The sequence below is a fragment of the Sinohyriopsis cumingii genome, unplaced genomic scaffold (assembly GCF_028554795.1).
Source record: "Sinohyriopsis cumingii isolate HCF-2022 unplaced genomic scaffold, ASM2855479v2 utg001348l, whole genome shotgun sequence".
Classification (NCBI taxonomy): domain Eukaryota; kingdom Metazoa; phylum Mollusca; class Bivalvia; order Unionida; family Unionidae; genus Sinohyriopsis; species Sinohyriopsis cumingii.
The window spans coordinates 45,655-73,186 of record NW_028315988.1 but is presented as its reverse complement, the minus strand read 5'-3'; the positions used below and the strand labels follow the sequence as shown (position 1 = coordinate 73,186).

The following is a 27,532-nucleotide window of genomic DNA, read 5'->3' as shown; positions in this document are numbered from 1 at the left end:
CTACTACGCATGTCTCCTGCTCCTGGCAAACTTTCAAGACCACGTGAGCAGCCATTTCAAATGAAAAGTGTAGTTGAACTCTTCAACTTGGATAAGAATTTACATTGATAGCGGTATTTGTACCATTACTTTAGTAAGTACACCATTACTATCTGCCAATTAACTCATACATGTTATCTAAGCAACCTCTTATACTATATAATCCTTGTATTTTGAACAGAATTGTTTGCATGTAATACAGTTAACAGGCCATAATAAATCAGAGAATTTGAGACTAAACCAACAAGGCAATGGATATTATGTTGTGTATGTTAGTTAATATAGAGATGACTGTCTTTTATTGACTGTTTTGTGGGCGTGTGACAAATTAGTGCTTTTTGTGTGAACAAACTGAATTTTGCAATAGGCCTGCTTGTTTTATAGGGGACACGTAGACAGAGTTGAAGTGACTTCATTACAAAAATAACAAACGTTTCACCTTTTTGATGTTTTTTTCACCCTAGGAAATGGCTTTGGTGGATTTTTAAGACACATGATGTTCTTAACAATCACTGAGCTTCAGCCGCATGTCTAATCTGATTAAACATCCAGGTGTCTGGCCTACATAACAGTCATACATCGGTACAAGTTTTTGGTCTTGTGACCTTTGGAAGTTTCGATCTGCACATATTTAGTAACCTGTATCATAACCATTGCGTTTCGTTCAAAGAAGCGTTAATATTGCAAGTGATAGGTTTTCAACACTTTACACGTTAAAAAATGTCAATTCTAAGAATTGATCGGTGAATCACAAAGTAAAAGGAATATGACCTCATCTCTGTCCATCATATCTACATATTATAAGCAGATCTTGATATTAAATAGTCTGCTTGAAGTCAGCATATAACACAGTCTCTTCACAATACTTAAAAAGCAGATTACACCCATTACAATTGTACGTTTGTCTCCTGTATAGATCTGTGTACCTGTTGTAAGTTCTGGCTTATTGCCATTTCAGCACATGATAATTGTCGGCCGTATATTTGTTGTGGTAAGAGTCAGGGAAAATCACGGGAAGAACCACAACCAACGGGAAGCTAATGGTAAACTTTCTCAAATACCAACCTCTTCAGACAGAGGAGATATGTCAGTGATCAGTAAGGGCGAAAGCTTTTGACCACTCGCCCACTCCTGGTCCCTCGTGTGTACCTAATCTATATCTTCTGATTCACTTTCTTAGGTATGCCACATTCTTCTTAAGGTAAATTTTACATTTTGCTATGAGGTACTAAGAAAAACAACGATGATTGCTATTTCTCTAATTAAGACAGCATTTGTAAGTGATATTCTTTATATCACATAAACTGTTGTTGAATTTGAAGATATATTAATTATGAAAGAGTCTGAGGGTGAGTATTCCTTATTTGGTTGACATCACATGTGGTTTTGGCAGAGCTTAAAGGTAGTCCAAAATGGGCCTTATCACATTCATCTTAATTATTTAGGTTGAAAATGGATGATCTGGCATTTCGTGCATCTGCGTGGCCAGAGAGAGACAGAGAGAGAGAGAGAGAGAGAGAGAGAGAGAGAATTATGTTTAAATACGACATTAGAAAAAAAAAGAGATAAAAAGAAATAAAACAATACGTAATGTATTATAGCGAAAAATACAATTGAGGCATATTGTACATATTCGATAATTATCCTTTATATACGTGCATTCTGGTGATTATCTATTGAGCACATTATAATAAATCCACTTGCTTATCGTGACAACTGAATGCTGATGCATACAGTGCATGTAATATATGTCAGTATATATACAGTATGAACCGTTGGCATAAATAGTTTAAAAAATAGAAAAAGTCCACCCCACACCGACACACACACACACACGCACACACACACACACACACACACACACACCGTTTTTCTCTGTCTCTGTCTCTCTTTCATATGGGCTAACGATGATAAGAACCCATTTCAGCTTTATCAGCCATAAGTTTGACGTTATAAGTATGACGTTATCATTTGTGCAAGCCTAGGAGGGGGATGGAGGTTAATGTGTATGGAACACCCTATTCAGAAATAAAAAACAAAAGTAGCTGTGAGGTGTGCTTATGTGAGAGTTATAGTTTATCCAAGGGTTAACAAAATGTTGCGTCTTTGGCAATATGTTGCATTATACTCATTCATGTCTAGGTCATATTTTGTTTTTAATATTCTTTTAAAATGTGATACACATCAATGGAAACATACATCTTGTGCCTGGTTAACTCTTACCTATGTCTTGTTTCAGATTATTTCTCATATATGGAGTACTTGTTTCTCCTCTTTGTCAAATTAACAGTCTAACATTGCTCTTAAAGTCGTTGTGCAGCCTCCTCACATCCTTGAACAATATTAATTCACTCCCAAGGCTTCTGTTATAGAAGCCTAAATTTAGGTTCGCACGTTTCCCTAAATTAAGTTAAGAACATTGATTTGCATGTATGTTAATATGTATATTTATGAACTAATTGACACTACATGGCTATTATATTAGAGGAAATAAAAACACTACACATTATGTATTTCATTCATTCATCTCTTTCACACCTTAAATGCCATTTTAGGAAATAAATTATCTCAGTTGCATTGCTTGCTTATGAAATTGATTAGAAAATGTAGTGTGAAATATTATGTTTAATCTAAATCTTGATGGAAATACAAATACAAATATTGTATAATCTGTCACAGCAAAACTTAAAACGTTTAAACATTGTTATACATATTGTGCTGTGTTTGGCCTAAGTGTATTGTAAATGAATTTGACTTAAGTGAGATCAGATGTTTTACACTTTTATGACCGCTCCGGTGGCCTAGTGGTTAGAGCGTCCGCCTCGGATGCGGGATGTCGTGGGTTCGATCCCCGGCCGAGTCATACCAAAGACTTACAAAAATGGTACTAACAGCTGCCTCGCTTGCGCTCAGCATTAAGAGATTAGTGTTAGGACTGGTCGGCCTGGTGAGCAGCAGGGGGGGCGAATCCGACATTTTGTCCAATCGTTATTTTGCTTAATTATTACTTTCTGCACTCAGCGGATCCGGTGTCGTCAGCGCCTGGTAAAAAAAAAACGACGTCGTCGTCGAGGGGATCGTCCGGACGTCATTTGGTTTAATTAATACCTTCTGCGCGCAGATCCCAGCGTCGTCAGCGTCCGGTAAGCACATCGACGACCGCGTCGATGTCATCGCCCCCCCTGCTGCTTACAATGAAAATTATTTACAACTAACCGAATATTTGGTCAAGTCCGATACGATATCGTGTCCGAGGGTCATGTAAATTTATCGTTACAAATCCATGTGGGGTCGACTGAGCATGACTAAAAAAGTTTCGAAAAACATTAAAGTCCATGTCACCGCCGCACCATGTCTGCCAAATATTTCGTAGCGTGTGTGTATCAATGCCGTTGAATACAGCAAGAATATTACAGTTGTCTCTGATTACTTTTGGAATCTGAGTGTATCGTTGAGTGACATATATCACGTCAGTGTTTTTATGCCTGCCTCTGGAAAATATCCTAGCTGGGTTTTTTTGATTGTCTAACATAACATCATCGTACACGACTAGATTGTTAACGTCGCCATCAATATCATCGATACCTGGTGCATCATTGATATCTGTAATAAACTCGATGACATTTTTTTTAGCGATCGCTGATGCATTCTCGTTGAAATCTTTCAACACCTCGTAGCATCGTTGATCATCTACGCTAGGGGCGATTAAATACAACTTGTCCCACTTCATCCATCTCATTATTAAATTAAGTAGCAATTGCGTCTTGCCGGATCCAGATGGTCCGATGATAATCATCCGGATCGAGTTTGGTAACGCTGCAACATGCTTAACTGGTTCTCTTGTTTTAGTCGCTGAAAAGTCAATTATATTCATGTCTCTATACATAAATTATGGATCTATATTGTGTAAAGTGTAGAGTGCGTACTGGCACAAATGATATGACAACCGTTACAACAAGAAATAACAGATCGGCGCTTACTGGCAAGTGTGTACAATGCGGTATAAAGAAATTTAGATTTATTTCTATTAGACCCGGAGATGTTTTAAAAAAAAGCGAGGAGGTGATATTGCAGCCAAGTTATCAAAACTCCCCGGAACCCCGTGGGCAAAGTATCCAGGAGAAAAACACCTCCCAGGATATAGCTACTGTGGCCCCGGAACACGATTAGATATCAGACTCGATGATCAAAATCAACCCAAACCCGGTGAGTATCCAATAAACGCTATCGATAAGGCGTGTCATGCTCATGATGTTGCTTACTACAAAAGTAGCGATCTGCAACAGCGTCATATCGCAGATGTAAAATTAATTCACGCGTTAAATGCTATTCCTGATAAATCCTTCAAAGAAAAATTGGCCTCATGGTTGGTAAAATCGGCTATGAAAGGTAAATTAATGATTGGAAGCGGAGCTTCTCGCGCTGGTAATTGAAAACGCTAGCGTTTATAATAACAACATGGAATCCATCTATTATTCTCCGAGAGGATACTGGAAGGGGAAGGCCGCAATTGGTAAGCTTGCAAGCGCTGCAAAAGTAACGAGGGCCACTGCGGCTAATTGGTTATCCAAACAGGCTATATGGCAAATCTATCTACCACCGCCTAAACAAATCAACTTCTCGCGCTTTGATGTCAGCGTACCTAATGAGGTTCATCAAGCTGATATACTATTTTTGCCGCATGACAACGGTTACAAATACGCGCTAACCGTAGTTGATGTTGCGAGTCGATACAAACAAGCGGAGCCGTTGAAAACAAAGTCAGCAACTGAAGTGGCCAATGCGTTTGAAAGAATTTATCGAAGAGGTCCTCTGCGCTGGCCAAATCTATTACAAGTTGATCCTGGTAGTGAATTTCGCGGCGCTGTTCTATCAACGCTGAAACATCATAGCGTCGCGATACGACGAGGTCATACTGCGCTACATCGTGATCAGGCAATTGTTGAGCGATTCAATCGGACTGTTGCTGAACGGTTATTTGGATATCAATACGCGAAGGAATTCATCCAAGAAAAACGATCTCGTGAATGGGTCAAAAGGTTGCCAGGCGTAATTGCCGCGTTAAATAACGAGATTACCCGAGCAATCAACATGAAGCCCAGCGACGCGATTAAAGAAAAGTATATACCCGGAAGATCAAAAACAGATAGCGTTTCCAAGCCGATTCTCGGCGATGTCACTGTTAGATATCTGTATGAACCAGGAGAGCTTGAAGGCGGTAAAAAAAGAGCTACTGATCCTATCTGGAGTGTTACCACACATAACATATCAACGATAACACGATCAACTGGTAGACCACCGATCTATAGACTGGATTCAACTGCTCCTCAGCGCGGATTTACACGCGAGCAACTACAAGTGATACCTGACGATACTCAATTACCCCCGCGTGGTCTTAACTAGCGCCGTTGCGTCTATTGCACTCAAGACATGTCAACCTCACATTGGTTTTGACATGACCGAGACTGTTATCGATCCTATCCACGGTAAATTGGCGAGTGTCTTTATCCGAATAGCGCCAACTCATTATACAATTGCAACTCGCGCAGTGATTATTCTGTTGTTGTCGTAACGCAATTATTAATTCGGCATCAATATCAAAATGCCGCTGTTTTTGTTTATCCTGTTGGCGGTAACCCGAGAGTTTTCTATCAATGACGCTTGCATCGATGGTGACTCCGTCACTGACTCCGTCAATAACAATTCTTCGAAGCTGATTTATCCTTCGTACTCTGGACACTGCAAGATAGACTAGATTCGACCATTCGATGCGATTATCAACCATCCAAACAATTGTATCCGTGATAGTCAGTCCCTGCGAGGAATGTATTGTCGTTGCGTATCCTAGCGTCCACGGGGATTTATCAGCACGTAGCGCGTCCTCGACGACGCTGATATCAACGAGCACGATATCATTCAGCACGAGAATTTGTTTTTCTGTCCGGCCCGGGATTTCAACTTCAATGTTCTGTCGCCGTGTATCCGCGGGTCTATAACATAACGGCACTGGACGCGTTGGAAACTTTTCCTTATGCAACGTAAACAACTTCCGCTGAAGTGTGTCTCTGACTATCTTTCTACTCGCTACAATCAAATCGTTTGGTCTCCATGTTTCGCAGAATTCATTTAACGGCGTTTCCGGAATCACCTCGCGAATTATTTCACACTGAATTCTATCCGGCTGTAATCTGATTAATTTTTTAACCCCGCGCAGTTGTTCATCAAGTGCTCGGTAATCAGTATCGGTTTCTTCATAATAGTCCACAAAACCCCTTAACCAATCATGTGGACCCTCGCCGACAAATGGTGGTGGTTGGCCATGGTCCCCACACATGATTACCGCTGTATTCGCGCGCAGCAACCACTCAAGAAACATTTGTAAAGTATCTAACGAAACAGTACATATCTCATCCCAGATGATAATGTCGGGAATAAATTTTTCCCCCATTCGATCAGGAGTCCACTCACCGCCGCTGTATCGAAAAAAGCTGTGATAAGTAACGGCGTCAACATTTCGTTGTTTTATCTCTCGCGCTAGTCTATGGGTCGGAGTAAGCACGATTATACTTGCCCGCGTTCGAAATAATTCAATTGCCCGAGTCGTCTTTCCTGACCGGCCACAGCCGCTTAAATAAACCGTCTTGTGTCTACAAATTGGATCAGAACACGGTGGTGCATTAGACCATTCTGACAATTTATCGCCGCGTAGGTAATTGTTCTCAACGGTGACATCTGCTGACGGGGAATAATCGCGTCGTATTTCATTTTTAATTCTCCATGTACCCCAACTCTCGTCCGGACTAGTAAACTCGGCTACGTTTTCCTTATACGCTACGTCAACATAAAACGAATCAACGGCTACTCTAACCGCGGTGTCGGGGAATCTATTTATCATCGAGAATAAATTGATAGCGGCGTAACCCAGCATAGACGCCCTCAAATGCGGGTATGCCGGGCTGTCTCCATCGCTGTAGGTAACAACTGTACCCAACTTTGTTCCATTGGACAAGAAAGCTGTTTCGCAGTTCACGTATCTATTTTTCGCCACTGCGTCCTTGATTACGAAATCATATTCTGCGTCATCTATAATCAGCCGTGAGCAATATCGTTTGTAGTCACAGTTTTTTCCACCTTGTGTGAACTTACCAATTATTCTTCTACCGAGATCTTTTGCCTCGCGGTTTCGTTGGTTGAATATCTTTTTGGACCATTCGATGATATATTCCTCGTTGGCATCAACGTGTGCTCTGGACTCGTCAATTATGCTATCTAGACGCTCTGGTTCTGGTAACCAGACTTCAGTCTGCGCCCGATATGATATAATCGCGTCACTGACAATCAACGAAACTAGCATTTTACAATCAATCATATACCGTAGCAGCGCTATTGGCAACCACTTCTTTTCAGCCATGTGTCTACCGATCCAAATATAGCAACAGCGATGAAGTCCTGCCGCGAACTCAAATGATACTATGCGAGCGAATCCGGTTAAATCAAAATCAGGCAGTGGTCCATTAAAAGCAACACGAGTCATTTCATGTCTGGGGTGTCCAAATCGTTTGAAATACTCAGCGGCGGATCCATACCCGAGAAAACTCGCTGGATAACAGGCAACCATATCAACGGAAATCATAGCGTCGCGGTTGTATTTAGTGTTCCATAGTCCACCATGATAGTATTCCAAACAACTGGATTGTACATCCGGTAGAAATTCCTTGCGCGTTGGACTCCACGCATTTTTCCTTGCTGCAACATGAGCTACAACCGATGGAATCGTAAAACAATTTGTTAGCAGTTGTTCATCATGCTCCTCAAATTCTATGGCGGTTTTTTTCATCCTGTTGTGAAATGCTTCAGTGCGATATAATTCACCGTTTGGTCTTACAAACTGATCAAAGGTATCAGCGCTGCGAAGTAACCACACTGATACAGGGTCGTTTTTACACAAATAAGCGATAGCATCAAATAGTTTCCTCTCCGCGAGAAAACCATCTTGTATAAATTCCCCCGGGATATACTTTACCGTTCTATCCCGTGGAAACACTGTGATCGCGGGCGTCCATGCGTGTTCGTTATGATCAATAATTTTGATTGGGGCCCCATTTGATTTGTACTTTGATTCGTATAATACTTCACCGGTTATCGTTGTAACGGTTATTGGAAATCTCAACGACGTTTCTAATCTCGCTATGTCGCTGATGGTTGCTCCTCGCTCGCGCACTGTCTCCTCCCATTGGTTTATTTTACTACGTCGTAAATCAGTCAATTTATTTCCTCGACACGCATTTGTAAAATGCTCTATTACTCGTTCTGCTACACAATTTATCCCCGTTGACTGTTTCATCGGCGCTAGTTTTCCGATATCAGGTTTCTTATTTAACGGGTATATTCCATAAACAACTGCTGTTTCAGGATACGCTCGTTCATAGTATGGTCTGTCAATTCCGGTTAACAACCCCGGCTTGGAGTCGCGGCTAACAATGACTGTTTTCTTTTCGCTGAGAACTGGTTCAAATTTATCACGTATGATCCAATCACCTGATTCCACCCGGACAATGAATTTTACTCTGAAGAAATACCTTTTACCGTCAAGTTGTGATATTATCGTTGCTGCGCGGTTGTCGTTCATGGTAGCATCAACAACACCATCAATTCGAAATGTTGACCAACTATGAGATGCACCATCACGCTTGAATTCATTGATACAATCGCGTATTTTACTCAACAGGGTTCTATCGTTTATTAACGCTTTTGGTGCGTCCTTGAGGACTCTATCGAGATTGAACTTAATATTTTTCCAGGGCTTAATTGCTGCTAATCTCTCGAACTCATCCATATAATTAAAACAAGTATTTAAATGAAAGAATATAGTATAATGAATCACTGTAAATGGTTGATGATTGGGTCGACAACCCCGTGCAATAAATCATGTAGAGGTGAATTCTGCGGGTACCATTTACAAAGCGTTCGTAATGGTTCTCTTGGTCCCCTCCCGTGCTTGGTTTGCCACGTCGGTGTAAGAGGAAAATCGCAGTTGTGTATCAATTGTGGCGGAAAGCGATACAGGGAACTAAAACGCTATTATGACAAGCGAATTAAAAACGCCGTCATTGACCCCACCGCCGACTTCGTCATCAAAACCCCCCAAGACTACGTTGAAAGATTTATAATTAAACCAAATAATAAATTAGACAAATAGTATTATTATACAAATGGACCAAGAATTTCAGCCGCATCCTGTGCTCGTCAATTACGAGGCATCTCGCGACGGCATTGTTAGAAACCGCAAACTGAAGAAGCCGGTTGGTACCGTAAGTAATCAGGGGTATCTGGTGTTTGGTGCCGGAAAGAAGAAGTACCATGTTCATAGGGCGGTATTTGAGGTATTCAACGGATTAATCGAAAATGGACTTGTGATTGATCATATTAATAATAATAAGACTGATAATTCTCTTATAAACTTGCAAGCTGTCTCGCAGAGTCAAAATACCAAAAAAGGCCAAACCGGTAAATACCCAAAGAAAGCAAAACCCGTAAAGTCATTTGATACAACAACTCACGAGGAAAAAATATTTCAGTCGATGAATGAAGCCAGTAGATACTTTGACATTTGTATCGCCTCAATACGAAAAGTAGCAGAACGAGTATATCAAACAGCAATCTCAAAAAAGACCGGGCATAGAATTCGATTTTCATATGTAGATACGAAGTCACCGGCGCCTATGGCGCTGACGAAGTCGCCATGACAATAAATTGTCCATTCCGGAAGAAAACGAATTATTAAACACCTTCGGAATTGATACGCGGGGTTTTCATTTTTTTTATTTAAAAACAAGATGTTTTATAGGAATAATGAATATCGAAGACATCAATAATATATTAGCCGAGATTTCAAAATTAAAAAATCAAGGAATTGAATTATCTGATGGTCTCGACAGTGAAAAAATATTATCCGATTATGAGATTATTAACGAACAATCGAAACGGGGGCGTTTTACCCTGGCCCGCGAGTACTTTTTCATAAAACGATTACAACATACGATCAATGAAAACTTGTACCACAATGACGCAAATGCATTCATTGGACTATTCACTGCCGTTGAAATAATACGAAAAAAACTCGGACGTGTTTATGAACGACGCCGGGAGATTTCTAGCAAGATCAAAAACATTAGAAGGATTATAGACGAAAACTCCGGCGGGAAATTAGAAATTGCGGAGCAATTGCAATAATGGTAGGCGAATCACTTACTACTCGGCTAGCCAGAGAGCGGCTAGCGGCGCTTAAAAAGTTCATACCGTTACGAGACAGGGTCCGAGAGCAACTTCAAACGCGGCAGCAAATGCAAACTGATTTTGCTGTTGGAAGCGAACAGCTCTTTGCTCCGGTAACTAAAGCGACCAAAGATGTTACGGCGGCAACTGTGCCCGTCCTCGGTGCGCTTGAAAAGATAGCGGCTCAGACCGAACAAACAAAAAGGTCTTTAGAAACACTAGCGGCTGCTACAACACGGAGGCCACCGCCACTCGCTATAACCGAACCACAAGAACCTTATGTTACAATGGCCGACGAAGAAGAACTAGGTGCTACCGCAAGAGAACCAGAAGAAGAAATACCGGAAGAAACACCGGAAGAAGAAATACCAGAAGAAGAAAAAGAGAGGAATATACCCCGTAATGTACTTAAGAAGAGCACAATAGATCAAATTAGAGACCTCAGGGACAGGAGGGAAGAATTAATTGATTTTACTGCCTCCAATTTTGCTAAGAGCATACGAGATAAGGAGCATATCAATAGCGGTTACAAGAAAAGTATAAAGTCGTTAAAGGATTGGACAAGAATAGTGTATTTAGCGAGTAAACACGAGAATGCATTACTACGTGGTGATGGCCCCGATTACGACGCATTCCACAATAAAGTAAAAAGTAGAATACCAAAAAAAGGAAAAGGATACTCTGTTGGTAAAGAATCCTACGGCGTTACCTGTCCTAACAGTGTTCTCAGTGATATATCACGGCTAGAGGTACTAATCGGAGGAAAACGAGCCGGAAATAATTCTCCGGAAATAATCAATGAGGCCGCTGATATTTGCAAGCGTTTATTTGCGGGCGGTATTATGGACGTTAATGCATATCGAACGCTCATAGACGAACTCGTGGATGATTAAAAAAATTATCGTTTTTGTTAATTCTGGCCGTTTTTGGTCGTTTTTTGACCGTTTTTGGTCGTTTTTTGACCGTTTTTGGTCGTTTTTTGCCATTTTTTGACCGTTTTTTGAGGGCAAAAACCCCAGGAAATCATTTAGAGAAAATCGATGTTTTTGCTGAAAAATCGAAAAAAAACGACTATAGGCAACAAAAAACGACCAAAAATGACTAGAAATCAGGAAAAAACCGGATTTTTATCGAGGGCAAAAACCCCAGGAAATTTTGATAAAATTTATTCCGGTTTTCCACACGGCGGTGGGAAAGGGGAAAGGGGTGATCACAATCACTGGTGATCAATCACTGGTGATCACAATCACTAATTGGAAAACTGGTGTTTTTATAATAAAGATGATTATACATTACAACCACGATAAACCAGTACTCGTCTACGTGGTAAACTCGCGATTGCCTGTTTACCGCGCGTACTATGGAGATGGTCTCGGTAGCACCATTGCGGGGTTATTTACAAGAATGGCTCCAAAAGTAGCGCCGTTAGCCAAACAATTAGGAATGAAGGCTATTGATATTATTCGTGATAAGGGTATTAGTGCTATTGGAGATGTTGCCGGAAAGGCGCTTTCTGCAGCAAAGGACAAACTAATGTCGTTGGTGAAATCCAAGAGATTTTCAAGAAAAAAACAGAAACCACCGGTGATGCCATCAACGACGGTGATGCCTGCAAATGTCAGTAAAGTAATAAATAACGCCGTGGAAGAAAAACTAGAGTCGTTGGCGGCTCAGTCATCCACCAACGCGCCCATGAACACAATAGCGGGGGAGTGGTCTTAAACAGAATTCAAAGAAAATCGCAATTGAAAACATCAACATGATAAATAATAAAATGTTTGCGCGAACCGCTGATCCCGCGTTTGATATGGATGCCCCAGTGCGCAGGGATGATTCTGTCCGTGATTATCAATATTATTCTTATTATGCAGCGCAACCCGACCTACGATCGCGAATTGAACTTCAAGTCCAAGATACCAGTAGATACTTTCTGCCATGTGAAGCGTTTATCGAAATTGAGGGAGAACTCGTGACAAATGCCGCCGATAATGCACCATACGCAGATAACGATCGTGTTCGAGTTGGCTTCGTTAACAACGGTATCATGGCGTTATTTGAGAGCGCCAGATATCTTATTGACGGGCGAGAAATTGAATCAATAGAACGCGAGGTTGATGTTGCAACGACGATAATTGGGTTAGCGAGATACTCGGACGATTATACGAGATCGACGGGCCCATCTATGATGTTTGCGAAGGACACCACCGATAACGCTGATCATCTTCAATACGTTAACGTGCTGGTGGAAAGAGATACCGCAGTTGACCCACAGGCTGAAGCAAATAACCCAGACCGCAGAGCAAGACCAGACGCTAATTTCACTGTTATAAAAAGTCTTAACGATAATTACAATATGGGATTCGCAGCACGAGTAACAATGTTGCAAAGACCACGCCGACAGTTTTCATGCGCGATTCCACTCCATCACATATTTGGATTCTGCAGAAATGTCAGGAGGGTTATCTATGGGGCTAAGCATACAATCGCGCTGACGCGAAGGGGCGATGATAACAATGCAATATGGCATGCTGCTGGCGTCGCTGCCGGTAAAGTCATTTTAACTAAAATGGCATTGTGGATGCCGGTGCTGACTCCATCAGTTACCACGGAAGCACGATTGTTAGCATTTATGGAACAGGGAGGAAAATCGTTGTTGAGTTGGCTAGCGGTAACAACTGATGCTAAAGAGGATAACGTCGCCGATACGTTTACATGGCACCTGGCATCAAAACAGGGTGTTTCAGCCCCGCGTCATATTTTTATAGCGCTACAGAATAGGGAACGATTGGGCAGTCAAGAACGCAGCCATATGATATTTGATAAATTAGGAGTCAGGGATGTTTCGCTGAGAATAAACGGACAACAGGAACCATCCGAGGATATACAGCTTAATTACGGCGACAACCATGTCGCACGTGTGTATCATCGATTGCTGTCATACATGGGTCGTGATCAAAACGTCGACACCGGTTTGCAAATATCACAACTTGATTTTAAAAAGCTGTATCCGATTTATTATTTTTCGTTGGAACATCTTGATTTAACGAGACAATCCGTCGTTGATATACACTTCCGAGCTCGTATAGACCCGGCTGGTGTTAATTATAGAGCGGTTGCTGTCATTCTCAGCGATAAATCAATGCTGCTAGAAGGCGTTGGTGGACGAATGAGAATCGTTGATGCACCAGTGGAAAACATGTAATTGAAAGCACAAACACGTTTACAATAAAATGTCGTATAGTGTCGTCAGTGTAGAGTTGACTGATGGTCAAGTCAAGAAATTACGATCAAAGTCGGCTAAACAGTGCGGGACCACAATAACGCTGAAGCCGTCACAGATGGCGGGTGGTAATCATAAGATATCGTTGACGGCGCGTCAAATAAAACATTTCAATGATGCGATGAAGAATAAAAAGGGTGTTCAGGTAGATTTCTCGGCCGCAGCGATTAAAAACATGGAAAAGACCGGCGGGATATTTCCGTTGTTAGCTGCGATTCCAGCGTTGTTTGCCGCGGCCGCACCAGCAGTGGCGAAGGCGGCGGCGTTAGGAGCCGTTGGTACCGCGGCGGGGATGGCATTGAAGAAGGCAACCGGGAAAGGCTATAAAAAAAAACGATCCGTGGCCGGAAAGGGTCTAAGACTACCGGGAACTCCGTATTCATGGTACTCGGGAAAGGGTCTAAGACTACCGGGAACCGTTTATTGACTCGGGAGTCAATGACTCCTGAGTCAATGACTCCCATGTCTAATTTTGATTTAATAGACGCCGCAAACGCGCTAGCGATAAAAAACTTCAGAGGTTTTTTTATGAGGGATCAATTACCGGCGGCACCAAGGAATATTGAAACAGGCATAATTAACCTCGATGGGTCCTCCGGAGCGGGAACTCATTGGGTTGCATACGCGATTGATCCGCGTGCAATCGTCTATTTTGATTCATACGGGTTAGCCCCACCAAACGAGTTCATGCGGTATATCCGGGCGTGTTCAGCCCGGGCGTTTTATTCCACGTTGCCAACACAGCGATTAAGTGACCCACCGATATGTGGCCGTGAGGCATTGAACGTACTCGCGGCGATTTCATCATCGCGAAAACCACCTCATGTAGTTGTAAACGAATACACTAGTGGGGTCGTAGAGGCCCGGCGGGTTAATTAGAAACGCCGTTTTTTTTTACAATAACGATGATTGATATTTGGGGACGACCGGTTTCGGCGCTAAAGGAATCCACGGAAACGCTCGCCACCGATGACATAAAAAAACTAATCGAGGATGAAATCGCCGATACGTTGAATTTAACCAGTGTTGACCCAGGTGAAATAGTCGTATTTCAAGACCGCCAGGGTAAATTGAAATCCAGTAATGTGTCCCTGGATGATGTTTTAACACGACAGCGTGATGCCGCCGAGGACACTATCGCGTTGTATACCGGCGACGGACGACTCAAACCGGGTGAACATATATCGGCGGTAACATTAGTCAAAGACGGTTTTATAAGGATGGATAGATCGGTGACCGAACTCGACGCGCAGGTGAAAAAATCTGCCACCGAGGTGAAAAAATCTATCACCGATATACAGCTCACTACCGCTAGTTTTTTCGGGACCCCGACGGTAACCGAACCGAATATTACAACAATAAGGAATACTATTTTGGATTTTGCAACGCTGTCGGGCCAATTTTACACGTTGCGAAAAAATGTTAACAGGATCGATGACAACTTTGATAAATTCTTTGGTAAAAAAAATACCAAGCTGGATGAGATTACAACAACTATAAATGATATCACTGCGTATGGACAGGAAATAAAAACAATCAAAACTGATGTTGCAACAAACAAAAGGAGTGTAGACGCGCATGAACGGGAAATAGAAATAATCGGCGCTAATGTTGCAACGATCATAAATAATGTAGACTCGCATGGACGGAAAATAGAAACAATCAAAACTGATATTGTAGCGAACAAAAGGAATATAGACGCGCATACACAGGACATAATGACAATCAGAGCTGATACTGAAGCGAACAAAAAGGGTGTAGACGTGTATAGAGGGGAAATAGGAACGATCAAAACTGATGTTGCAACGAGCAAAAGAAATATAGACGTGTATGGACAGGAAATAAAAACAATCAAAACTGATGTTGCATCGAACAAAAGGAATATAGACGCGCATACAGGGAAAATAGAAACAATCGAACTTGATGTTGCAGCGAACAAAAGAAATATAGACGCGCATACAGGGGAAATAGAAACGATCAAAACTGATATTGTAGCGAATAAAAAAGGTATAGACGTGCATGAACAGAGAATAGGAACGATCAAAACTGATATTGTGGCGAACAAGAATAATATAGACGCGAATTTGCGGAGAATAGAAACAGTCAAAACTGATGTTGCAGCGAACAAAAAAGATGTGGACGCGCATACACGGGAAATAGATACACTCATTACTAAGGTTGCAGCGAACAAAAAAGATGTGGACGCGCATACACGGGAAATAGATACACTCATTACTAAGGTTGCAGCGAACAAAAAAAATGTGGACGCGCATACACGGGAAATAGATACACTCATTACTAAGGTTGCAGCGAACAAAAAAAATGTGGACGCGCATATACAGGAAATAGATATACTCATTACTAGGGTTGCAGCGAACAAGAATAATATAGACGCGAATTTGCGGAGAATAGAAATAATCGGAACTGATGTTGAAGCGATTAAAGACGGACTACCGAGAGTAGCAGAGCAATTCGAAAAAATAAAAATCCCTCATGAGAACATCATCAACACAGTATACACAATTCGGCATGGATCATTCGATTGGACTCCTACACAGAATACAGTAAATACTACCGCAACTGTTAAGGGCATTTATCGATTGACACTGGTTTCAATGATGCAGTTTAATATATTATCGTCGAGTTCATCCGGGTTTAACAATACAATATCAACAATTATAGACAAGAACGCAACTGAACAGTTTACAATTTATGCCGTTGATGGAAATTTAGCCCGGGCAAACATCACATGGTATGTGGAATTTGTAGCGAATCTAAGTAATTAAAAACACTAGCTCTTTTAGAATAAAATGACCACCAGGGTAATTGAATCAGAGGTATCACCGACGTCACATCAATATCGATTCGATACCGCAAAAGAATTCTCCGCGAACTTAAAAACGCTTTCCGAACAATACCGTGCAAAAATAAAAAAATACCGTCGTAAAATAACCGCCATCGACGCGGTCGTGTACTCGGTGTCGGGTATAGTAGCTGGCACCGGTGTTATTTTATCCACGGTGACCACGATAGCCCCGATCGCTGTTCCAATCGCTGTCTCCGCGATGACAACAGTTGCTGGAGTCGCCAACGCAATCACTAGAAAGATATCATCGTGTTTTCAGAAAAAACTCAACGAGTATACAGTAAAACATCAAATAGTATCCGACGCATACTCGAAATTATCCGGGTTGATCTCATTATCGATTGATAATTTGTTCGTATCCGATGTTGAATTCTCCACGATGGTCCAGTTGTATAGCTCCGCGATGTCAAAAATCGAGGATTTTTAACTGGAAGCCGGAACCACCTGGTTGCTGAAATTAGACACTAAAGACAACGAATAATAATAATGTCGCTGAACCCCGAAGGGTTTCAGTTGCTTCAACGGATCGCGGAGAACACCACTCCGGTACAAACAAATATGATATCGATAACGTCAACGAAACCCGAATTCAGTGTGAACTTCCCGTCGCCGGTTCCAGTGAAGGAAATAGCGCTGGCAAAATTGCGAATATATCACAGTTGGCCTAATATTCGAGCGAACGCATTTAACGGACAACAACCTAATAACTCGCTGGTTTTTGCACGGACAAATAAACCCGATGGGACCCCAAACTGGGAGGAGGTTACAATACCAACTGGGTCATACCAAATAGAGCAAATCAATAAAGAATTTCAACGCAGGATAAAATCGATCACAGGAAAAGAATCAAAAATCGCTATTACGGTTCATGAACCGACGTTATCGTCGACGATTGAAATAAGCACACCGGGGTATATGGTTGATATTTATAACAGTTCAATAAGAACCATACTAGGATGGCCTAAGAATCCACCCGCGGACGCCCCCCCATCAACTATCCTCAGATACGATAACGGAGATGGTGGTAGGCATATTGCTCCATACAACGTAAATATTGCATCGGTGATAGCAATCAATCTAGTATGTGATGTTATCGAAGGGAGTTACCAGGTGGATACCAAGCAATCAAATCAGGCTCAACAGGAATATATCCTTTATTCATTTTCACCAACAGCCCCTCCGGGATTTTTAATCGTTGAGAGTCCGATTAATCCGGTCTATATGCGATGCCATGATCGGTTTTTAACGAGAATTAATTTTAGAATTACCGATCAGTCAAATAACCTAATTGATCTGCAAGAGGAGGAGTTAGTGATCACTCTGTTTGTAAGATCATAGCAGCAGGGGGGGCGATGACATCGACGCGGTCGTCGATGTGCTTACCGGACGCTGACGACGCTGGGATCTGCGCGCAGAAGGTATTAATTAAACCAAATGACGTCCGGACGATCCCCTCGACGACGACGTCGTTTTTTTTTTACCAGGCGCTAACGACACCGGATCCGCTGAGTGCAGAAAGTAATAATTAAGCAAAATAACGATTGGACAAAATGTCGGATTCGCCCCCCCCCTGCTGCTTGGTGTCAGGATAATGTGACTGGGTGGGACATCATGCTACATGTCTGCGGCATGATGCCCCAGTGCTAGACATCACTATAAACGGCCACATTGCAGACATTGTAGCGATATGACTGAAAAATTGTTAAAGCTACGTTAAAAATCAAATCAAATCAAATCACACTTTTATGTGTAGGACCAATATAAAGTAATATATGGTTTAATGTATTTATTCTATTGTACATGATCAATACATACTTCACCTGAGGTCTTGAAACATTGCTTACACTTTAAATGCTGAACACCAATTAGCGATCGATTTGTATATTAAGCGTCAAGTCTGATCCCAACAAATTAACTTTTAATCATGAACGGTATATAATAGGAGGCGACGAAAGCAATCAAGTATGAATGGTCTGGTGTACAACACACACAACCCTACATAATATACAAGTGTAACTAATTTGATCACTGACCATAACCAGTTCACAGTGTATACTTAATATGAGCAAGACATATATCATCTGATGTGTGTTTGTGTGTGTCTTTGGATTTTTAACGTAGCTTTATCAATTATTCAGTTATAGCGCTAAGATGTCTGCAGTGTGGAATTATGGTGATGTCTAGCACTGAGGTATCGTACCGCAGATATATAGCATGATGTCCCACTCAGTCACATTATCCTGACATCAGGCCGACCAGTCCTAAACTAACATCTTAATGCTGAGTGCATAGCGAGGCAGATGTAAGTAACTTTTGATACGTCTTTGGTATGACTCGGCCGGGGTTAGATGACTTGAGAGGTCCAAGTATATGATACATTATTAGAATCATCCCACAGGATAATAGTTAGTATGAAATATTGCTCATGTACATATAACTGTAGAATGCAAACAATGGACTGTCCAGATTAAGACATTCTAAGGTAATATAATAAACATAGTTTTGATTTTAAAAAAACCCAAAACAAAATACAAACTGCGCTTTAAAAAAGCAAACGTGGATAATGCACTAAATTGTTTCCGTCTTACAATGTATCTCTCAACAAGGAGCAGGGGGACATAGGACTAGTAACCTCCGTCTCTAAGTCTGTTACGAATCAAGTTTAATATATTACAAAAAGCAACCCATTACAGTTTTCAATGATCCTTAGTAACATAAACTAAAGGTGGATTGTAGGATTGTTCACAGTAGGGTAAGCTAGTATGCTGTTCACTGTCTTATTAATATTGCTACTGTGGCCGTTGGTAGTCAGCTTTATTCGAAATTCAAATACATACTATCGTTTACCATACAAACATAGGATTCAAATTACGCTGCCTTTGAATATTTCTGCATTTCCGTATTCCACTACATAGTTATTACTTTAGCGCAAGGAAGTGTCAAAAATATTCCTAAGGAACTTTACATCTGACATTTACTGTCTTTGTTCTCGCTGGTAAATATAATGTTCAGGAAATCGCATTAAAGCGTTCTCATCCAATCCTAAAGCTCCAAGAACGTCTTCTATAGGAGTGACAACAGCTTCATATGTTTTAGCCAGGTAGCCAATTGCTATGCCAATACAGCGAAGTCTCCAGCTCTGATCAGTGTAAAATACACCAGAACCCGAGTCGCCGGCAATGAGGAATACACTCTCCGGTCTGGACTGGATTATATATTGCCCTTTCATGACATAGCTCCTGGTTCCCTCATTGATCGGAGGAAAGATATGTCCGTGTTCATGTAATAATTCCGCTTCTCTGATCCTAATTGCAACACGACCGTTATAAAATAAGTGTGATGACGTCACACCTGACACAGCACCAACTTTGATAATCTTTCCTTCATGGTTTGACAAGAATTCTACATTTTCTTTCGTCATTATTTCTCCGTTATCAAAGGTTAGAAGCTGACGTCGGTTTGGATCTGAAAATAAAATCGAGTAAAATGTTTATTTTATTATGAAAGTCAAAATGTTCAGGCCCGGAAAGGAGACTTCATCATAACGATTTGTGCCATGCTGAATTTGAAGTGTAGAACTTTATATCCGCCTAAAAGAAATACTGAACTTCTTTTTAATTGTGTTAAATTGCAAACACATTATATATATATATATATATAAGCAAGCGTTAAAACTGATATATAAAACTAATCATCAAGGTTTATATTACTTACCCAGCTTGACCTGATATACTCTACACACAATTATGTACTAAATCAATGAGACATAGGTGACTGGACATTGCTCCATTTTTAAAGAAGCGTTTAAAATTTTATTGTATGTATCAGGTCTTTTCGAAGCAACTATGCAAAACAAATTGAGTGTTTAGAGTGGATTGTTGGCACAAAGCACAAAAAATAATGTTTTTAGTAAAGAGTTCAAAAGCTTTAGAAATAATAACTTATATTATCTTTTATAGTTCTTTTCTTGTTTAACATGTCTCGCTCAATCATCTTGGATCTCTCATTAATACAATATGGAAGGCATGCTTTTTTATTAAATCAAACCGTTGTATAATAAAAACTATAAAAAAATGTAGCTACAGTTTTATTGGGCACCAGTCCACATTACTGATGTCTGTAAAGATGATTTGTAGAGATTTGCCCTCTTTGCCTTTCCCCCAATTGTATGTGCTTAAGCAATTAATAATGAGTGCCTTGAAATAAAACAAATACGTATTAACAAATATATTTTAACCATGGTTCAGCTTCGTGTAATTATTCACTCTATTATACGCTCCACCCCCACTTACCCGCTGCATGAAGATTACGAGCAAAACGTCCTTTGTGGGGAACTTTCTCAGGCTTTAGTCGGATAAGAGCAGCATCAACATTCACAAGATGATCTGGATCAATATCAAATGCAATTCTGTCGACGTAGCCGCAGATTGACTCGTCAGCAGGAATTGGATTAACTTCAGCAAATTCGCCATTAGCAGGATGAACAACGGGCATTCCCAATGCGGCTTGAATATTGCAAGGAACTCCAAAAGCATGCGCACAGGTCAAAAATCCAACATTATTTACCCCCATCTGTACAAATGGACCCACAGTCGCACTGATTTCCTTGTCATGTGGACCCATGCTATAACCCATTCGGAAAAGCTGGTGGTCACTTTGCCCTTCTGCACCTTCTTGAAGCATGGCAGGTACATAGAAACCCTCTCTCACATCGATAGAAAACGATATTCCCCCTGCGGATAGAAACGTTGGAAACGGGCATTCTCCAAAAGGGATGAATCCTTTCATTCGGCAGTAAAGAACAATACAGGTTTCTTTTTTGACCTCAAGAAGAGCACTCCTGACGTGACACGGTTTAATCATTTCTAGATTACTATATGTATTCATTAGCCAATCTGTGTTTTTAGACATAACTTCGTTTGCCTGTATCGCTTCGATCGGGGATAACACCGTTTCCAAAAAGGTTTCGCTACTTTGAACATATTGCTCTTCGTCGCTGACCATATTGTATTCCTGATATATAACAGGAAGACCTAAGAAACATTTATCTTTGAATTTCTGATCGACATCATCCCAGTAGTTGCAGACAAGGACTAGGTATGAGTTGGTACTATATCTTTTTGCAATGCTCGCTGCCCATACTGACACATGATAAGGCTGATGTGACTTGGTCAACTCTTTACAAATCCACGATATGAAATGTTTTGCCATGGTTTGTTTTCCGTCACCGTCACAGAAAGCAAGAGAATAGTTAAGGCAGTCGAGTAGCTCATCCTCATGTTCCCACTTTCGATTTTCCAAATATTGCTGTACATAAACTACGTCTTTCTGACGTATTGCGTGTTTAATATTGAACGTTTTTGATGACGGCTCATCAGGATGAGATGCTGAAAAATGATCATTGCAAACTTTAGCACATAGTTTTGATAGATTTACATTGTAACATGACGACCACAAAATTTTTCACTTAAAGCTCATATATCTTATACAGAAATAAATGAATGCATTTGTTCATTTGATGCTTAATTATTCTTCTGTGATAAACGTATGTGTGATTTTGATTTTAACGTTACGTATCCAGTCTTTTTTAAAGGAATGTGCATGCTCTAAAATAAAATGACGAATGATATGCTCCAAGATCCTGGATCATATTTTCTCAATTTACATTCTTCTTTAGTCAGACACAGATTGTGTAATTTTCACAAAGTACACCCTATTCCTTTGGGTCAGCACACACCAAATTTGTAGAAATAACAGCTGAAAATTAAAGGGTATACTGCAGGAAACATTACTCGTGTAACGTGTCATAAATATTTCCTTTACATTTTATATTTTGTTTTATTCAAAGTGCTGAAGAATTAAAAATAAGATCATTTTCAATGTCAAAAGACCAAACTGTTGATGTTTAATTAAACTTGCCTTCCGGGGTTCTTTAGCAACCATCTTCTTGGTATTTAATAATAAATGTATGGGATAAGAAGATTTATTAATGTATATAATATTTCTTTGAAACAAAAGTTGTATTAGTTAAGCTGTATCCCACTTACATATAAAAAATAACTTAAAAGGACGCTTGATATTTGGAATATGCTTATCCCAATTAATTCAATTCAGGAAAACCAAACTTTGTCATAAAGCACCATTTCATATATAAAGATATGTAAACCGATGAGCTGTGCTTTATTAAGTTCAGATCAGTTCTTACGTACGTATAAGCTTCTCCCTTTATGCCACACCTACAATATGCTATTCATTATATATTTATCTTATATTGTCTCATTAAAATATATATTTAATAATATTGCATTGCATTTCTTTTTACTCATTATTCACCACTTTCAAACCATTTTATTTTCCAAAATCATATAATTTAGGAGGAAAAGCTCTTGTATCCAGTAAATTTTCAATGTTTTACAGTGAATAAGCAAATATGGAATTTCTATTTTATTGTTTTATTTGAAACATGTATTTCTTTATTAGCGATAATGCTTACTGTCACGGAATTGTATAAATCCTTTTATTTATTAAATACATTGTATAAATCCTTTTATTTATTAAATACATGTACTCGGGTTTCGTTTTTTTTTTTTGCGTACAACGATACCCGAGGATGATTTATGTATATTATACAATATTTCGAAATAGTGAGTTCGGTTCATCCTATGCCGCACGTGCAAAGTGCTTTTAATGGGAAAAACCAAATGCTTACAGCGCACAGACAATGTATGACGACTTCGTCTCTGTATAAATGCCACACCGTAAGATTAAATCTTCACATTACGGAACGTATTGTCAGTGAGCGGTCTACTTTAAGGACTTGCACATCTTCAGCTGTAGAGGTATGTGAGTTATTAATTTTGTGTATATAAGTTATTGTTTGTACTACCACATTTATTTTTGTATGTTTGCAATGTAGCTTCGATTTACGTAGTGTAATGCAAATATTTTATATTCTGTTCTGTGAATTAGCAAGGGATTTATATTATTAGCAATATAAAGCTACATTTTTAAGAAACGTTTAGTACGGTAGGATTCTTGTCGGACACGGTTAGGTTTACTTCTGAACCTGTTTGTTGTTTTGTAATTATTGTGCCGATAATGTAATCTGTTTAACTTACCGTATATAACTTCATTAGGTTTTATCGTATATGCCCGTGTCATGCATATTACACAATGTTAGATGTATTTTCAGCTGACCAGAGTGATCATATAATGATCAGAGTGATCGAAGGGGTTGGAGTTGCCGGAATGACCCGAGTGACCGGAGCGATCGTATTCGACATAATACCAGCTACAGAGCTATCCATAGAAGTCGACCATAGCAGCTGTGAAGCTGAACCATAGCAGCCGTAGAGCTGAATAAACATTGTTGCTGGTCAAGTAGCAGGTGATCGGGAGTTGCTGACCGACATTGGTGGGCGCTGACTGATTGATTGACCAACCTGGAATATTGACGGCTTGATTGGCCAATGTGACTGGTAGTCGAGTGTGCTGGTAACGGAGTGTGTAACTCCATGCATGTAATCTTTTAGCCGTTGGCTAATTTTTGGAGTTTGGAAAACACGGTGTGTTTTTGGGACTATAAAGATAATTTGTGTAGCTGTTCCGTTTGTGTACATAATTTCACTATTTGAGTAAATATATTTCACTATATGAGTAAAATAATTCATAAATTTTACTATTTGCGTAGAATACATTAATTTGTTCGTTGTGAAATCATTGTGAATCATTCACCCCTTGTCCTTGTACTGTGTAAGGTCATTTATTTGTATTTTCATTATTAAGTCCGTGCGTTTTATGTTAATTGATCCAATATTTGGATCATATACACGCACATATTAATCATAATTATTTGCTCTTTCAAGTCCTTCGTTATTAAACATTGTATTTGTATCATCATCGAAAGTGTTCTTTGTAAATCCGAAATTCCACCCGGTTATCTTGTTACACTTGCACCATCTGTATTTTCCTATATACCATATAAAGGTACAAAAAAATATAAATCAAAATTACACATATCTAGTAATACTAGTATCAAATGCGGCATATATTTGCTAAAAATGTTCAAAAGAAGCTGTGCAGAAACCTAACAGATGTGAGTATTTGTTACAGTATTATGTATAGAAGAGTAAAATGATGGCTATTAGCTTTGGTCCAGACAGTGTCAGGCTTCTTTGGACGAGGCTACTCGTCAGTACTCGCGTAATTGTTTAAGGAAAATACAGCTGATAACTTTGAATTGACGAATCGGAAAACTTGTATGGTTCAGAAGCAATAAATAACCTTCATGGACCCTAGTTTGAGAATTCACGTGATTAAATTGCTTGTATTTTTTTACTACTGGATTCCTCTACATAACACGAATAAGTTAATCATATTTTCTCGACTTGGAAAAGTATACAACAAATTTCAGTTGCTAGATAATTAATGCGAAAAAACTTTTGATAGCTGTACATATATACATACATACATACATACATTTGAGGATAAATATCTAGTAGACGTATTGTTTTACCAGACGTGTTATTGAGTTTACTTAAACTCCCTGCTTGTTCCGACAAGTCATTATCAGGATTGAAGGTTTTCTCTTCTCCTTTAATGAGAAAAAGGGAAAATTATTGAATCGGAATATGACTGCATGAAATGTTATCATGCTTCAGAACAGCTAATTTAGATGAATGGCCACTGCCTATTAACATAAATTGAATCAAACACTAGATATTGAAAATAATACAAAATAAAGATTGAAAAGAGATTCCAGAAAATACAAACATATGGTAAGTAATTGCTTTTAGAAGCCTCATTAATAATGATACCCCATATATCTGTATCTTTTTATCTATTTATTTATGAATTTCATGCGCACCGCTGTCTGTAAATACCATTTTATAAACTTGCTTTTTGTCTAGGGGAAGTCTCATAACGATCACGAAAAATGAAATAGTCAAGTAGTTGTTCCAGGTGAAATTAAGCATATTTGAAAGATCAACTTAATAGTTTATCTGGTGTTGTGTTGCTGTAGTTTTCTACGACTTGTTTTTATTTCTTTATTGTCAATTAACTTGTGCTTATTCACTTGCATAGTATGCAAGGACTGTCATATGGAGTTCAATTATTTAACCCAGCTTTGGTAGTAAATATGTAGATATAGATCAAGCCTGTGTATTCAAATTATCCATTATTTCACTAGGGTGATAGCTGCTTTAACGAATCGACTCAAGGCCATGCTGCTATATGCCCCGATGACCAGAATGCATCTTATGAAGGCAAGTTATTTACAATCAATAGAAACTTGTCATTTAACCAATGTGACTGCTTCTTTTTGGGACGAATACATTTTTCCACATCAGCATCAAATTTATATCATATGCATTTATTTATTACCGAAAAAGTAATTGATGAATTATGATGCTGCACTTAAAGCTTTTTTTACTTGATAGAATTTTGTTCGAGAAACTTCATGATACTTTCGGTGCATCGTAGATTAAATAATCGATAATATATGCTTTATATCGAGGACTTTGCTATTAGATTTAGTACAGCAGCGTCTTTCTTATGCAGACCAGTTTTGTTAAAACATTGATGACGGCATGCCTTACTCTAAGTATAACCTTGAAAATGCAGCGTTAACACATGCTACTGCATTATTAAAAAGTAGTGGATAAAAATTATCTTTAATGTTTTGTTGCTTCGCAATGCAATTTTGCACTATGTAGTTACCTTTTGAAGAAAATAAATTGTATGATGTGAATAATATTTCATAAATATTCTGTCAAAAGGATTTCAGTGTATTCACAATATTGATACTAATATATCAAGAATTTCAAGATGCAGTGCAGAAGAAGTTAGAAATTCTGTCTGTATATAGTACTTTATGTCTGCTTTTTATAAGATGTCAAAAGATAGGAAACTACTGACACGGAGTAAGATGCAGCTTAAAGTTATGGAATGAAAGTACAAACTTTTGTTTATCAAAAGGTATTTTATTTTGTTTGATAGTTTTCTCCTCATCCAAAGGTCTATTTCTTGGGGATACGGACGCTTGCATCGGATCTCAACATGCTCCAAAATTGTCTGAATAGCTTGTGTTGCCACTCTATCATCCAAATATTGTGCCAGTTGTAAAGAACGTTCCATTGAGACTGCTACTCTAAAAAAATATTCCCTTTGTCTCGCTGTAAAGTAGATAGCATATTATAACATAATCCGACGTTATATCTAACTTTTCATTTGTAGGTTAGTGTAATTGTAACAGTGTAGAAGATGTAAATACACAAACTCTCCTAAATTTATGTCATAAAGCAGGTAATATAAACGTACAACTATTGTATGTCTACTAAAGTGTTACAGTTAAATACTGTTATAAATGTATCATGAATGACAATCCACAATTATTTATGACTATGCCTATCTATCTATCTATCTATCTATCTATCTATCTATCTATCTATCTATCTATCTATCTATCAACCAAATTATATAAGCTCAGTACAATACCCATTTCGAATTTAGTGTTCAAATATGAAATCAATATATTCTTGACTAGTACTCTTCTATTCTTTGAATTACCCACTCTAATAATTATGTTTGTGTCCTGTCAGGTTACATTCTGTATATGAACTTAAGCAAATCGTGGAATGGACTGCATTAAATATTTTCTTCTGCACCCAAAAAAGACACTGTATCTCCGTCCCTTTATCCTATTTTTGCTACACATGGGCAACACATTAAACGCAAAGCACTAGCAACAAAAATGCTGCTTTCTAAACGATACTGGACCTAACTATTTTTAATTTCTTGCTTTGACATAGATATTTTTATGTCCAACATAAAATATTTCTGCAAGCTGAAGGAACCCTTCATTTGCTAAGGACTAAATCCCTTAGTTTGGATCCAGGTCTAACCCGCATATTATTTTTTTTAACTTAGAAAAGTTGATTATATTTTAAGTTTTACAAAGCTTGTTGTTTCTTTGCTGTTACAAATTTTATGACCACAGAGTCTTAACGTAAAGTGGGGCTCTGTCTTTCGTACCCATTCTCTCTCTATCCAATATTTTCTACATGGCTAAT

The 27,532-nt window shown here is 39.2% G+C and overlaps 1 protein-coding gene and 1 long non-coding RNA gene across 2 annotated transcripts; one reads left to right on the top strand and one right to left on the bottom strand.

Moving 5' to 3' along the window:
* Positions 1 to 27,532, top strand: LOC149772592 (uncharacterized). The gene is made up of 4 exons (XR_016417661.1): positions 1 to 133; positions 18,599 to 18,762; positions 25,651 to 25,726; positions 26,460 to 27,532. It is a non-coding gene; the product is annotated as an uncharacterized LOC149772592 (long non-coding RNA).
* LOC149772593 (uncharacterized) lies at positions 19,199 to 21,909 on the bottom strand. Its single transcript, XM_089947599.1, has 2 exons — positions 20,753 to 21,909; positions 19,199 to 19,925 (listed from the first exon to the last, which is right to left on the bottom strand). The coding sequence occupies exons 1-2, from the start codon at positions 21,669 to 21,671 to the stop codon at positions 19,435 to 19,437; spliced, it is 1,410 nt and encodes a 469-aa protein (XP_089803725.1). The 5' UTR covers positions 21,672 to 21,909; the 3' UTR covers positions 19,199 to 19,434.

Coding starts and splice junctions, on each gene's coding strand:
- LOC149772593 (XM_089947599.1), bottom strand. CDS start 21,671: ATGGCAAAACATTTCATATCGTGGATTTGTAAAGAGTTGACCAAGTCA. Junction 19,926..20,752: donor TCGTAATCTTCATGCAGCGG/GTAAGTGGGGGT, acceptor TTTTATTTTCAG/ATCCAAACCGACGTCAGCTT.